General features: G+C 35.3%; 1 protein-coding gene across 15 annotated transcripts in view; it reads right to left on the minus strand.

The window, feature by feature from the left end:
- Positions 1-15879, minus strand: part of CBLB (Cbl proto-oncogene B) — a 409638-nt gene that overhangs the window by 192852 nt on the left and 200907 nt on the right. For all 15 annotated transcript variants that reach the window (XR_007407886.1, XM_049105236.1, XM_049105235.1 and 12 more), the window contains one exon: positions 9269-9519. Coding sequence is in view for 14 of the 15 variants with exons in the window: in XM_049105236.1 (XP_048961193.1) it covers positions 9269-9519 (251 nt within the window). In the remaining variant the exon portion in view is untranslated. The remainder of the gene's footprint in view (positions 1-9268; positions 9520-15879) is intronic.

The following is a 15879-nucleotide window of genomic DNA, read 5'->3' on the forward strand; positions in this document are numbered from 1 at the left end:
ACATACCTTTGAAATTAGTTCTTGACAATACACTTTTTTTTTTTTTTGACAACATACTTTTAAAAAACTAAGCCCTAAAGCCAAATTACACTCTAAAGTACTTCTAAATTCATTGCGTCTCTGCATATTGGGTTATCTATTTGGGCAGGCACTGTAGACTGAATACCCATTCCCAATTCCCTTTTCCCTTGCCTTTCAACTAATAGGGACACTGAAATTTAAAATTATCAATAGACCAGCCACCTTTGCAGCAAGGGGAGACTCAGCATCCTAAAAAGGCCTCAGAGAAATCTGCTGAAAGGAGCAAGTCAGGTAGAAAGCTCCCAGGCAGCTTTTTGATCTATGATAAAAAGAGGACGGACATATGTGGTGCCGGCCTGCCCTTCTTTCCTGTCTAGTAGCCTTAACAAAGATGAAACCACAGCAGAAACTTTACAACCACAAGGTGACTAGAATGAGGACAAACCCAACCAAGGAAGGGGACTACAAAGCCAGAAAGAACTTGAGTCTCTGACAGCATCATTGAGAAATTTATATATCCCTGTACTCGTAAACTATTGTTGGTCAGGTACTGCTACTTTTAGCCAAACACATTTTTAATGCATGCAGCTTATACACTTGGTCGTACTGATGAAACATTTTCAAAATTTTAGCGTCCAAAAATGAGATAAGTACTTTAAGCCAAGAGTTGGCAAACTACAGCCCACAGCCAATTTAGTCTACCACATGCTTTTGTAAATAAAGTTTTATTAGAACACAGCATGTCAATTCATTTACATATGGTCTATGTCTGCCTTCCTACTATAAAGGCACAACTGAGTAGTTGCCAGAGACCATGTGGCAAAATCTAAAATATTTACTATCTAACTCTATATAGTTTGCCACCCCCTGGTTTAAGCTATTCAACATGCCACTTTAGAAACAATTATTTACTCTTGTTCAAAGATCTTTGAATTGAGTCCCTAAAATTTTAATTTGAAATCCATACTTACAATACTTTACATCTTAATATTAAAGGAACAAGTGGATGTAAGATATAGCCTTCTATGTGCCACCAATGTGGAGCCCACCTCGCACTTTTTTTTTTTTTTTTTACAATACAGAAAACTTTCTGAACAGATTTAACAATAATGATGTAAGTCATAATCAACTATTTTAATTAATCCTTCAGAGTTTTTATCACAAAATAAAAGAGTAAAACAGGGTATCTCAATCAAGTGATAATCAGGGCTATTAACATTATAACCTTTAATCATACAAATCTATAGTATTAATAATTTCTAAAGAGACATAACATTGAAATCAGTAAGAACATTTGTTGTAACAAGGTACTTATAAATTCATTTATGTTGATATATATATATTGATGAAAGTGTAGATCATACCATGTTTTTAATATAAGCATAAAATTAACCAAGAAATTAATGAGTTTGATCTCGGTGTAGAGTCTACTTCAGATTCTCTCTCTCCCTTCTCCACACTTGCACCCCCTGAACTCGCTCTCTCTCTTTCTCTAAAACAAACAAACAAAAAAGACCATTGAAATCTTAACCTCAACCCTACCTTAAATGTGACCATATTTGGAAACAGGATATTTGTAGATGTAATAAAGTTAAGATAGGGTCATTAGGCAAGGCCCGGATCCAATGTGACTGGTATTCTTTCTTGTAAAAAGGGGGAAATGGGGATACATGCAGAGGGACAAGAACACCCTGTGATGACAGAGGCAGAGATTAAAGTTATGCTGCTAGAAGCCAAGGAAAGCTTGGAGTTACTGAAACTGAAAGGGTCCTGGAAGCACCTGCCCTAGAGTCGGAAGGAACACAGCCTTGCTGACACCTTGATTTCAGACTGCAGGCTCCATTAGTGTGAGAGAATCAACTTAAACAACATAAACTGTTGTTATAGCCACTCAGCTCATAACATTTTCTTAGGGCAATCCTAGGAAACCAATACACGCACATGTTTGATTACATACAATTACATAATCATATGATCAGATGTTCAAAGTAATACAGTTCAATAATAAACCTAAATTATCTTTTCTTCTATGGTCCTACCAAACCGAGCAGCCTCAATCTCTATCACCTGAATCTATAAATGAGTACTTTCTGTAATACCCTCACATATGTGTATCCTGCGCATCTGTAAACAATTGATATATAAATGCAAACTCAAACAAGAACTCAATGTTCTAACAGTGCACTTAAAGAGACTAAAGATTAATATTAAAAATGGATTTAGAAAACTGAATATTTCTGAAGCCCTTTATTTCAAAAACAGTCAGACATGAGTACTATTTTATGACCTAACCAATTAGTGCTGGATGATAATCTGTTTGGATTCCGGGAAACTCCACTTTGTTAAATCACTGGGGGGAGAAAAAGGTGCTTCTTGAGCTAAATTTCCAAGCATTCCTTAGGATATACGATTATTACTGCAGCTTGTCTGTTTTATAAACAGACTTCAATTTAGTTTTTTAAGAAACTGCCAAAGGAGCTGTCTTTAACTAAATAACAAATCTGCTCCTTCAAAGACATCATTCATCAACCTTCTTTGTTGAGAGTATGGTTATTATGAAACTAAAAACAGGCATTCTTTCTTGAGTGCTTTTGGATTTTAATTATCAAATTTGAATGTCACCAGATATTTACTGAAAGGAAATCATCAATTTTAATAAGCTGCCTTAAGACTGAAAAACATAAAAGGTATTCAACCATAAAGCTAAGTTCACTTGAGTCTTGTGAGCTAGCTTACTGTCTTAGAATATGATGCTTATTGTTCTCAGGAATTTGTAAACATTTAATAAGCTCTAAACTAGGGGGAGAAAAAAATTCTCCAATTTTAAAATCAAAATATCATATGTGTATAATATATAATTTGACTTGAAAGGAATTTAAATAAATTGCAATAAAGCTTTTAAAAGCTAATAAATCAGAAGTTAGAGGCTGCTTGATATTAACAGGGCTGGGGAGGAAAAAAGTAAATAAAATAAATAAAATGAATTAAATGTAAACATTTCATTTAAAATTTTTAAAAAACAGCAGGTTTAACTTTAAATTATATCTTAGTAACTTCTTTGGATTTTAAAAATGTACTCCAAAGGAGAAATTGTTGGCAAAACCCCTTTCACTTTTCACTTACATGAAAATCAATAAGAAAATTACTTTGTATCTACTTAGCAAAAGCAGATTAGATGTAGTTGGTCATAAAGTTCTTAACAGTCAAAGATTCTTCAAGCTCTCACCTGCCCACTCTAACAGACTCCCTTTGTTTAACTTTGAAAACATTTGTCTAAATAACTTTCTTGTGGTCTCTCCTTTCACAGTGTGTTAAGAAATAACCCCTTCATTTCCAAACTTTAGAAAAGTATACTCACATCTCTCAGACGCTTAAAAAATATGAATGGAAGCATTCTCTTATCAAGACTAAACTTTCTATTCGTTTATGATAACTCAATCAAAGGAAGATGTCCAAGCTTTCTAAAGAAAATTCCATTTCCTACCTGGCAGACACTGCTATTCAAAAGGGTTGACTACTATTTGTCCTGTCAATCCAAGTTACATATTTTAAAATATCAAAAACTAATCCTTTAGTTCCTCTATTCTCCATGGATAAGAAAAACATGCTCAGAAAGCAAAAGTTGAAAAGTTAAATAGCAACTGAATGTTTATAAAGCACTTGCGTTCAAAAAAGATTAGTAACCTATTTTGATTTAGAAATCATATTTTTCTACTTGCAGCTTGCCCATTGTCCTCATGAAATGCAAAAGCACTACAATTTGCAACATTAATAAACAACAACAAAAAAAGTGAGAGAGAGAAATAGAAAAACTAGGCTAATTTTTTTAATGTTAGATTATTTTTTTAAAAGAGAATAAATCATTCTCTCTCATCTATCATTAAACAGATATTTCATAAAACATATGAAATACATTCAATACTGTACAAATTATTTATACAAGAAAGACATAACTTCCCTACGACTAATTCTCCTGAAAATGATTGCTGTAATAACAAAAACAGTGTTTTTACTAGAAACTACTACTGGATTTGAAAGATTACTTAGTAGACTGACACAGCAACAGTAGCCTTTGGTTTGAAACAAACTACATCTTTGTTTTATGATGTTGATATGATTGAGCCAAAAAATATGGTGGCCATCCAGAAAATAATGTAAAGACTGAAAAGACAAAGATTGGAGTCAGGAAACCAACCAAGGCTACAAAGAACACTTGGAGAAGAGATGGCATCAGACTGTTCAATAGCACTCTTTCCTCATTTTCTTGCAACATACAGAGCTGCCTGGGAGAAAATGCTGAATTTAATGTGGCATTTTAAACGAGGCCATTAACCTATAAATTCTAGTAATCATCATGAAACTATTCCATAAAGCCCAAATTATGCATACAGGTAGATCTCTTTATATGGTTAAACTGAAAATCCAGGAGGAATTTCATGACTACTTCCATGATGGACGCAATCAATTGCATTTATACAAATTTAAACATTTAAATTGATACATTATGATTTGGCCAAAGCAATGTCAGCATACAGTGGTCTGAAGAAAGTCAAGTAGGTTTGTTTGCCGCTTTGTGTTTTATTGTTCCTGTTATTGTTGTTGCTGATATTTTTTTAATCAACTTTTAACTTAACCATGTATCTTTAAAATATCAGTCCCAGACTGTCCTTGATACACTATCTCATAAATTACAGCACAGGTATAAACAGGGAGCATAGTGATTTATAGTCCTGTATAAGGAAAAGCACTTTATTAATGTAGCAGCTAATACATTTTTCTTTGTTAAAATGGTCAGTGGAGAAAAAGAGTTTTGCCTGATACTTCTGAAGGATTTTAAACAAAGGCTAGCATCTTCCAGGACTAGTTTTTCTATGTTGAAATACTTTAAAAAAAAAAAAAATCTTCTTGGAAAGCCTATTTTATAGAAGCTATTGCACACTATGATTTTCTACAATTCATGTGCATAAGGAATGGTGCAGGGGCTTTGAAATGACATTAAGAAGAAGACAACATCTATGTATTACTCTCTGGCATGAATTTTTTAAAAGCCTTTCTTTTCTTCACTGAGAGGTCATCAAATGCAGAGCTATTTTTCCACCTCAGTTAACTTTTGGTTTTGTTTCAGTGGTTATAAACCAGTGTGTGGGAGGGGAAAACTGGTTGTTGCACTCTGGCTCACTGAAGCAGCTCTGAAATATGGAAAATCTGAGAATCCTTAGGCCATCCCCTCTGGGTGTTCTAAAACAGAGTCCCAAACCAGGCCTTGCTGAGCAGGTGAACAGCACATGTTTCATATGAAAGAGTAAATTTTACTACTGACACAGCCAACTGATAAAACTATGCATCCACATTCTGAAGAAGGGCCCCTCCTGTCAATTCTACATTTAATTATAACTACCTTCATACTCATTTTTGATTTTGCCATTAAAAATTTAAGCCAGATGATAAAAGTTTCACCTCTCCTCTATGCTTGAAACTACAAATTGTCCCTTCTCTCCATGATCCCCAACTTCCACCCCTCACATACACACGAAAACTTTATGTGTGCCAGAAATCAATGAACTACTCTTCCCCATAACACTAATTCAGAATGGTTTAGACATTCAGCTGGAGATGCACTAACTTGGTATGAGGTTCAACTGTTTGTAGGAAGGAGAAGAGAAAAAAAAAAAAACTTAGGAGAAGCGATACTAGAGAAGAGGTTTACTGTAAAAGTCAAGCAAAGCATGTAGCATGCCTCTCCCCAGAAATCACCATTCCATCCATTCCCAAAGAGGCTTTCACATAGTGAAAAGCCATAATATCTATTTTGCTAGCAAATAAATGTTTATATTTCTACCCCTCACCTATACAAAAAATACACTGCATGCCGTTTGCTATGTTGCTTCATTTATTATTTATGGTGTTTGTCACAATCATGTGAAATTGCTGTAAAAAAAAAAAAGAATCAGGCTACTCACATTTCAGCAATCAATTAAAACTGAGCTTATCAAAGCTGATATCTGAAATTTTCCCACTTGCACTTATGTTTAGAACAAATCCACAAAGAACCTTATTTCTGACATAGCAGGAACATTAAACTTTTTTAATTCATGAACTCACCCAGCAACGTACAGAGTTTGCTTCAATAGAGTAATTACTTGGGGCAATACTGGTATAGTCAGTGAGCTCCAAATCACTACTTCTCCTATATCTGCCCCCTTCAGTTTTTAGCTTAATAATGCCAATGTCCCTGCTGACGTTATTTGCAGAAGTAAAGATTTTTCAGAGAATTTAGAATATTCCCAGTAATCAGGGTGTCACCTATTCTACCAAATAGAATACCTTGTTGCCTAAGAACCATAAGAACATTCTAAGAAGATTCTTTTATTTTCTATAGAGCAAAATGTCCCAGAGTTCCATGTACAATGGCAGACTTTAGCCCCAGTTTGCATTTAAAACCCCAAGGAAACCCAGAAGTGGATGTGTAAAAATAGATTACCACCAAAAGAAACATAAATCAAAATCTATGTCCTTGGTATGGTGTACCAAGAATGGTCCATTATTACGAATTTTGATTAAACATGTATCAAATATAAGTTCTGCATAAAAAGAGCTGGTCACAGAACACTATCAGAAAATGGAACAGGGATGAGAATAAAACTCATTTAGGAATATGCTATACCAGCATAGAAACTAATACGCTTTGCCTTAGGGTTGAATTTAGGAGAGTGACAAAATTTACTTAGACACTTAATACACAGAATTTACAGTCACCTCAACATGATCCATCAGCATTATGCAACCTATCATCATCTGTGGAAATCTACCACAAGCAACCATTATTTATAGAGATTTCCCCATGATACTCCCCCCAAAAAAGCCAGAAATATCAAAATTTATAAATGGAATGGTAATTACAAGACATCTACTGGGTTAGAAAATGTTTCAGTTTCCAAAGAAGTCATAAAAGTGGGGTACAGGTTTACCACCTCATATATGACTACATCCAATGCAAATTCCTAGACTGAGAAACTATAAGCCTTCTCATTGACCTGATATCTTAATAAGTGAAATTAAATGGATTCCTTTGCTGATTCATGAAGAATTTCAGGGCTACTAAATTCGAGCAGGAAGTATAAATACAGTTATAAAATAACTTTATTTTACTAGATCACTGGTAGACCTACAAAGTAAAAACATAGTTTTAAACATAAACAGCTGGCTTCCCCATAACCTTGGTCATTTCTGAAAGAATATAATATTTCTCTACTTTACTTCTGATAACATTCTTGAAACAATATCATATTTCTCTACTCTGATACTGTGTGGTGATTCACATTCTTCTTAGCAGTCCTGAAGAGACTCTTAGTGGGTTAAAACTAAAAGGCAACTGCAAGATTTCACCACCCTCAAGATGTGTACACTGTGATCCAAGTATATTAAGCGATGAGCCCACAGTTATAATTGGGTAGACATTCATGATTACATTAGAGTTCATCACTAATTTAGAGAAAAAATTATAAATAAGTAAACATTTATGCCATTTTACATTTTGGCAGAGAGTTTTTCTCTGATTTTGATGGCTTTATTCATTCTGGGTATTTTGTGGCCATTATTTACAGACAAGTTTTGAGTCTACACACTTAGATAAGTGACTTTGCTATTATACAACCCTATGCTTTATCAGACTACATGAGGCTAGTTTTTTTGACCCGAAAGAAACATTAGAGGTTCCTTGGAGGTTTTCCTTATACGTCAGGAAACTAAAATCCAGAGAGATTAAGGGTCTTAAACTAAAATTCAGGTTACCTATATTAAAATATCATATATTTTAACTAATATTTGTTTTCAAATTTGGGAATGTAAATATACTGTTGACATCTGTCAATATTCTAGATATATTTAAAATATCCAAGAAATGGAAAACTAATTTCTTTCACTTAATTTAATATCTTAATTTAAGATAGATCATGAAATGTAACATTGAAATAGCCAAACAACAAACTTTAAAGGGGAGTCTCTAAATCTGGAATCCTGGCTGTAAAGTGAGGATTCAGTTGATGTCTTTGCCACTCCTGTTCAGTTTCTCACTCAGCAGTCAAACCCTGAGAATCAAGAGTCATCTCCCACCCACATCCATCATATGCACATATCCAATCAAGACTGTGTCTTAAAGACACTCCCTCCAATATCAAATACTGGTGGATGGGAAGGAACAGGAATTCTCATTTGTTGCTGGTAGGAATGCAGAAACGATACAGCCACTTTGGAAGAGAGTATGGGAGTTTCTTACAAAGCTAATATAGGCTTATTACCATTAGACTCAGAAATCCTGCTCCTAGGTACTTATTCAAATGAACTGAAAGCTTATGTGCACATAGAAACCTGTGTACAAATATTTATAGCAGCTTTATACATAACTGCCAAAAATCAGAAGCAACCAAGATATCCTTCAACAGATGAACAGATAAACAAATGGTGGTACATCAATGCAATGGAGTATTATTCAGTGATAAAAAAAAGAATGAACTATCAAGCTACAAAAAGACAAGGGGGAACTTTAAACACATAGTTAAGTGATAGAAGCCAGTCTGAAAAAGTTACATATTATTTGATTTCAACTGTATGACACTCTAAAAAAGACAAAAATATAAAGAGAGTAAAAAGACCAGGGGTTGTCAGGGATTCAGAAAGTGTGGGGCAGGGGAGGCGGTGGGGAAGTAGAGAGGCAATGAATAAGCAGCGCACAGGGCATTTTTGGGGCAGTGAAATTATTCTATATGATGCTGTAATGGTAAATACCCAACATTATATATTTGTTAAAAACCACAGAGCTGTGCAACACAAAGAGTGAATCCTAATATAAACTTTAAGCTTCAGTTCATAATACTATATCAATATTGGTTTATCAATGTACCACACTAGGCAAGATATTAATAACAGAAGAAATGCATGTTGGTGGGGGGGTGGGGGCGTGGGGGCGTGGAATGGGAACTCTGTACTTTGGAGTAATTTCTCTATAAACCCAGAACTGCTCTAAGAACTAAAGTCTTAAAAAAAAAAAAAACAACAACAGTGCGTCATGAAGTAGCTCTTATCACAAAGAAATTTAAATAAAACTACAAGGCTTGAATAATGTGAAAAGTAAATATAGAAATGCAATATTTCTTCTGAAACAAATACTTGGGGATATTTATGCTGTGAACAAAAAGCCACATAAATATAACCTTACCATTAAAAACAATAAAAGCTGAAACACTCTTACCTGTCCTGTGACTGCTCTTCATACATCCTCTCCTTGCCTTCTTTAAAGAGTCTTATTGCCCGCTTTGACTTTTTCATTAGACTATCGATGTAGATTTTAAAATACTCATTCTCACTGAGTTGGGCAAGTTTCTGGTTGTCATCATATTTACTCAGTATAAGTCGTAAATGCTGATATGTATCAGGTAAGATATCAAGTATATATGGTGGGCTATTTTTCAACTGAAGCTTGGGATTTTGACACAGTCTGACCTAAAAAAAGAGAAACAAAATATTTTCATATGAACCACAATAATATCTTTCATAGAAAAGTTAAGAAATTTACCAAACTGTACTGGTTCTTCATTTTCCATAATATACATTTTGATCTTAAAACTATTATCTCCAATCTACAAAGAACTGGTGAATATCTGGATCCTTCTTGATACAATTAAATCCAATTTTCTCCTTCCATTCATTTTTTTCTAAGTCACATCTTTACTTTCCACCTCTAAAGTTTTCATTCTCTCTTCTACAATATCCCATTGTTCGTGGCTTCATAGAACTCCAGTGTGCTAATCATTGTACACCACCAATAATCTCTTTTTTTAAAATAAAAATTAGGAAATGGGCCCCTTCTGCTGGCAACTAATGTCTCACATTTAGATATTATTTTAGTACACCGAACTCCCCACACTAAAGCTCTTTCATAGATCTAAATTAATGTTTTGGTATATTGTTCCTGAAACCCTGAGAAGAATAAAACAAAGAGGTACAATTTTACTAACTGAGTTATTAAGTAGTAAATGAGTGTCAGGTCAGAACGAGTCTTTTCCACCTCCCCATATTATATCCCATGCCTCTAAACATGTGTTACATAATGGTTCAGTCACTCCATCAGGTGCCACCCAACCACTGGGGCATTCAGGGCTGCCTGCAGAACTGAAAATAACTTAAAAGTAAGTTAACCCATCTTATTCCTACCCCTCAAACCAGGGTGTAAGGAACCACCAATGAAACAATTTTTAAATGAAATCATTGGCTATTGCACAAGGGCATACACAGTGTAAAGGAGTACACTCTCACACATAGAGGCAGCTTCACTGAGAAGCCAGTGAACCATAAGCGTGAGGGTCCCTCCAATAGCTAGCCCTCTTCCAAAGCCTTCATCACACATTCTTTGTAACACTTCTAAGAGCAAGATACTTTAAACACAATTGGTTGAGGTGTCTTTTTCTTGTATGACTTAACCTCCTGCTAGGTGGCACATTTTTTGAGTTGGGGTGATGGGGATTTGAGTTGGAAATCCACTTAGTGTGGCTTTGTAGGAGGTATGTGAGATGCCCAGTCAGTTCTGGAACTAGTTACAACTGTTGTCAGCCAAAGCAATACCACAATGGATTCAGACATACTCCAAGCACCTATGGACAGCACACAGCATGGAGAGGAATACCCAATTCAGATACGGTCATTTAACTGTCTCCAATGGCACCCAGGACTGGAAATATACTTGGGCAATGGAAGAGAATCGAAGTATAAAGTGTATAGAGTCAAGATTACTTCTCTGATGTTTGTGGGTTTATCAATGTTTTAAAATTTTACAACTTGGTCTCTTTTGTCAATAGAAAAAATTCACTTTCATACTCAATTTCATACCCAATTTTGTATTATTTTTCTTTAAAAGGACCCCTCCAAATTCAGGTTCTACAAAACATGGATTCACTCCTGGTACTCACAGAAGTGCTTGAGTCAAACAGAAAAAAGTTGAACAGTAATAATTTCAAGAACCACAAACACAATAAATCCAGGAAACAAATGAAAAAAAAGTATTCACACTTATTATCACACTTGCTTTAAGAAATAACCTTTTTTTTTTTTTTTTTTTTTGGTAGGGAGAAAAATCTGGCTCAAACTATCAAGCATCAGCCCTTAATTTAAGACAACCACTTCTCACTTTAACTCTTCCTCCTTGTTGTTTTATACAATACCTAAAACAGAGTACCTAGCATATAGTACTGGTGTAATAAATGGATGTATAGATGGCTGGGCTGATTGAGTCTCTAAAATACTTCATGTATGTACATATTATACATATATATATATATACACACACACACACACATAAATAGTATGATTATATTACTTCCTTATTTTCATGATTTAATATACTAGTATTCAAATCAATAACCCAAAGGCACAAGCAAAGATTAAATATAAGAATATTATTTCGATCCTCAAAATCTCTTAGGTAGAATGCATATAATTTAGGAAATAATGTCAAATCATGAGAAAAGTATAGTTAAAGGGGTTAACAAAGCTTTTTACCCTCTTTTTATTTGTGTGACTTTGATACAACCAGACAAGCTCATTGTGCCGTAAAGACTGATGAAGTCCCAAGTACGTCAATGATTTAACAAATCTTGGTTGAAACAAGATATATAGTATATAGTTTTTCAATTCTTAAAACTACAAGACAGTACCACAAATTTCAAAAATACTGCCAGCCACATGCTACAGCAGGCGCAGTCTAATCTCAGCAACCCAGAACTTGGTACAGCCTGTCACAGATTGATAAATTATTATCCTGTAGCTAAGAGAATAGGCAGTTTCATATTAATTTTGTCTACTGGTGAACACTTAACTGATAAAAATTTTCTCTCAGGTATTTTCTTCAGACGTTTCAAGTAAATGTTCTTTAACAGATTATTTTAAGTGCTACGGATTTTTAATTTACTATTCTCTACCTGACCTTTTTCTCATTTGCTCTATTTCAATTGTAATTCTATCTGGAAATGTATTGCTTTATGCAGTACAATTGTTTGCATAACTGCTATATACCAGGTACTGAGCTTACTGCCAGGAAATTATAGACGACTAGAACATACTTCCTGCCTCAAGGAGTCTTGCAGAAGAGACCTAGTTCTCTATAATTAACTTAGGAGCAATGTAATTCTTGCTCTAAGGAATCTTTGGAAAGATCCTGTCCAATCCATTCATTTTCAGATAAAGAAACTAAGAACTACAAAGATTAAGGGGCTATTAAAAAATCATTAATCCAACACAAGAGCCTGCATCTTCTGAATCTCAAGCTGATCTTCTTTCTAACTTTATCACAATTTAATTAGAATTAGGCATATAATTAATGATCCCTGGCTAGCCTCATTTACATTTTTATTTTGACCCCATTTGCAAATTTCCGTGAACATTGGAGCCCATTTGTTAATTCTACAAACGTCGACGTGTCAGGCATTGTTTCAGACCCTGGGGAAGGCAGAATGAAATAAATCACAGACCTGTCCTCAAGGAGTTTTCCAGTGGAAAAGACGGATGGCTTAAAAAAGAATTATAGGAGACTTTAAGTGCTGCAACGGAGGGAAGTACAAAGTGCTGGAGGAGGATAAAGCAGCAGCTCACTCATATCTTGTCCTGAGAGTATCAAGAAAGGCATACCTAGATTTGCAAAAGGAATATTCCAGGCAAAAGGGTATGCAAAGGCTTGAGAGGCATACCCAGAGAGAAGAGCAGAAAGCCAGGAGTCCATGCAATCACTCTAAGAGGTGAGGGCACAGGGAGCCTGAGGGTAAGTGGCACAAGTAGATTCAAAATAGGATAGATTCTGTTCATCAAGGCCCCTGTGGGCCACACAGTTTTCTAAATTTGCATTTGGGAAAGTGTAACATACCATGCTGACCTATGATATGCTGCTGAATGTACAGTTCATCAGTTGGATTAGTATTAAACTCTGTGATTTATGACAGCTTCTGCCAAAAATGAATAACCCTACGCTAGGACTATGACTTCTAAGCAGGTCAAATTCAATCCAATAAATATTTATTGAGTTCCTGCTATGTGCAAGGAACTGCGAAAGTCAGAGAAAGAAAAATTGCTTTTCTAAAAACAGTATGTTAAGGAGAAAAATCAAGCTCCCCACAAAGTTCAAGTTCAGATTCAAATGACTTAGATGTCTTCTAGAAATATCTAAGTTGCTCCCTAGAATGAAAGTGGTTCCCAACACAGAAAAGCTTTAAAAAGAATAAATCTACAGTCGCATTATACAATGACCAACTTTGTAGGACACCAAGTAGTGCATAAAAGGATTGGTTCATTAGCAATGTTACTCTTTGCTTTTGAACTAAAAGGCAAAACACTTAGTATTGAATTAGGCTACAAATTCCATTACAGTCATCAAGTCAGAGGATGTTAGAGCTAAAGAGGACCTTGGAAATCACAATGACCAATTCTCTCCTTTTGATGGAACAATACAAAAAACAAAAAAATGGAACATATCTGAGTTTAAAAACCCTAATGTCTAGGGGCACCTGGGTGGCTCAGTCAGTTAAGCGTCTCCCTTCGGCTCAGGTCATGATCCCAGGGTCCTGGGATGAAACCCTGCATCCCATCAGCCCCACTCTGCATCAGCCCTGCATGGGTCAGCCCTGCATGGGTCGGGGAGACTGCTTCTCCCTCTGCCTGCTGCTCCCCCTGCTTATGCTTTCTCTCTCTCTCTCTCTCTCTCTCTGTCCCCCCACCCTGCCTCCCTCCCTGTGTCAAATAAATAAATAAAATAAAAATAATAACTCAAACCCTAATGTCTAGACTTGAAAGTCAGGCTCTTTCTCTATAACACTATGCAACTGCCTGTTGTATTTATTTGAATGTATTTAGAGATTTTTACGAGGGCCTCTCTATATATGTCTGCACCGTTTCACATACATAAAAATATGTCTAATCTATATATATACTGTTATGTATGAATATGTATTCACATACATTAAATATATATTTGACCATATCAAAGCAAAGGTACAAATATAAACACAGGATTTGCTAGTGCTACAAGAATTGTAAAGCCATTAATTATTCTTGGAGCACCCCTGTATTTAAAGAGTTTCCCCACTGTGCCTTAATTAAAACTTGGAATCAAAAGTTAACAAAGAGGCATTAGGTCAGCTAGCATATTTCTCAGGTTCACCCCAGTCCCTGAAATGTATGAAAGAAATTCTACTGAAGCAAATGGAAACTTCCACAGTAAGGAATTGTGCCTCTACTGCAACAGACTTTCATTATAAAGCACACTTCACTTCATGGAGGATTCAGTTATATTAAATCAAGTAATGTACCCACGAAGGGAAATAACTCCATTTTTAACAACAGTATGGAAACCCTGAAAGAATCCTTAGTCTGTGCTCCTCACATAAATGTTTTAAGAGGTTCCTCACTGCAATTACACAAAAGTATATTATTATGATACAAAGCATCCATGAGTTCTTCGAGTTCTTCCCACTTTAATTATAGTAGGACTTGGGGGCAACGACAAATCATTTCAATGAAGCTTTCTTTAAAAACTTTCTTTAAATATAAGCATCATTAAATAACTGACTAGCTGTAATTAAAATATCAACCGTGCATTCATTTGTTCACTATCTTCCTTCCAAATGACAACTGATCTTCCCTAAGGGTGGAAGACCATATCTCTCACTGGTCTGTCTCCGTCACCTAATGTCGAATCTTGCATATAGTAGACGCACAATAAATATTTGTTGGAGGAAAAGAAGGTGTAGGAGAGGAACGAAGAAAGAACTCAGAAGAAGGTAATATAACAAATAGGACAACCATAGTGAGTAAACCTGTCTAAATGGGTACAACGTTTTGAGAAGAATGGGATCATATCAAATATTAGGGGGTAAAGAGCCTTTTGATCCACTTCTCACAGGAAAAGGAAGAATTGTATTATTCCATGGAACGGTGTGCATGAATCTTCATACCATGAACACAGATGCCAAAATCAATCACGTAGGATCTGGTGCTAACATTTATTAATTAGCTTTACAACTCTGGGCCGGTTTCTTCTAGAAAACTCTTAGGATTATGATTCTGAGAGGAGGAAATGTAAAGTACTCTGCACAGCACCTAGCACATAGTTGGCACTTGGTACTTCTCAGTACTTCCTCTTCTTCCAAATTTTATATTATACCACAACACGGTAAACTCGGCAGATTTTGCCTACATATGATAATTATACCAAGGGCACTGACTGCCCTGTTGAGGATTATCAGGAGTTCTTTAAGTTCCTGAAGTTCTTTACACTACCTGAAACCCTGTGAAAGTCTGCAGCGTTTTGTGCAGCAAAGCAGCAAACAGTAATACGCCCGGGTCGGTACTCCTGACATGGAATTAATACATCGGTAGTACTCAGCTGATGAGGAATCTTTCACAACTACTTTTGTTATTGCTATTGGAAGACAGCATGAGTGAGCTTAACAATTATTTAAACACTAATATGTTAAAGAGCTAAAAATTTGGTCATTTTTGAAATGTTTCTTTCATTACTAGGAAAATAGCAGCAGCTTACAAATACTAAACAAACAAACAAACAACAAAAACTAACCCATATGCCCAAGCAGAGGAGACAAAAGTAGTGTTGTGGCATCACTTAAGTCACAGCATGTTTCCAAAATGATCTTAATATACAGGATAAGAACTCATTTCTATCTCAATGCTTTACTTATTTACCCACTTAATTGCTAGGAGACGGGTCAAAATATATATTGTTTATTCAATAATACACAATTTTGAAACGTGGTTTAAACATTACAAATGTTATGCCTTATATCACTTTCTGACAACCCAGCA

The sequence above is a fragment of the Canis lupus genome, chromosome 33 (genome assembly GCF_003254725.2).
Source record: "Canis lupus dingo isolate Sandy chromosome 33, ASM325472v2, whole genome shotgun sequence".
NCBI classification, from domain to species: Eukaryota; Metazoa; Chordata; class Mammalia; order Carnivora; family Canidae; genus Canis; species Canis lupus.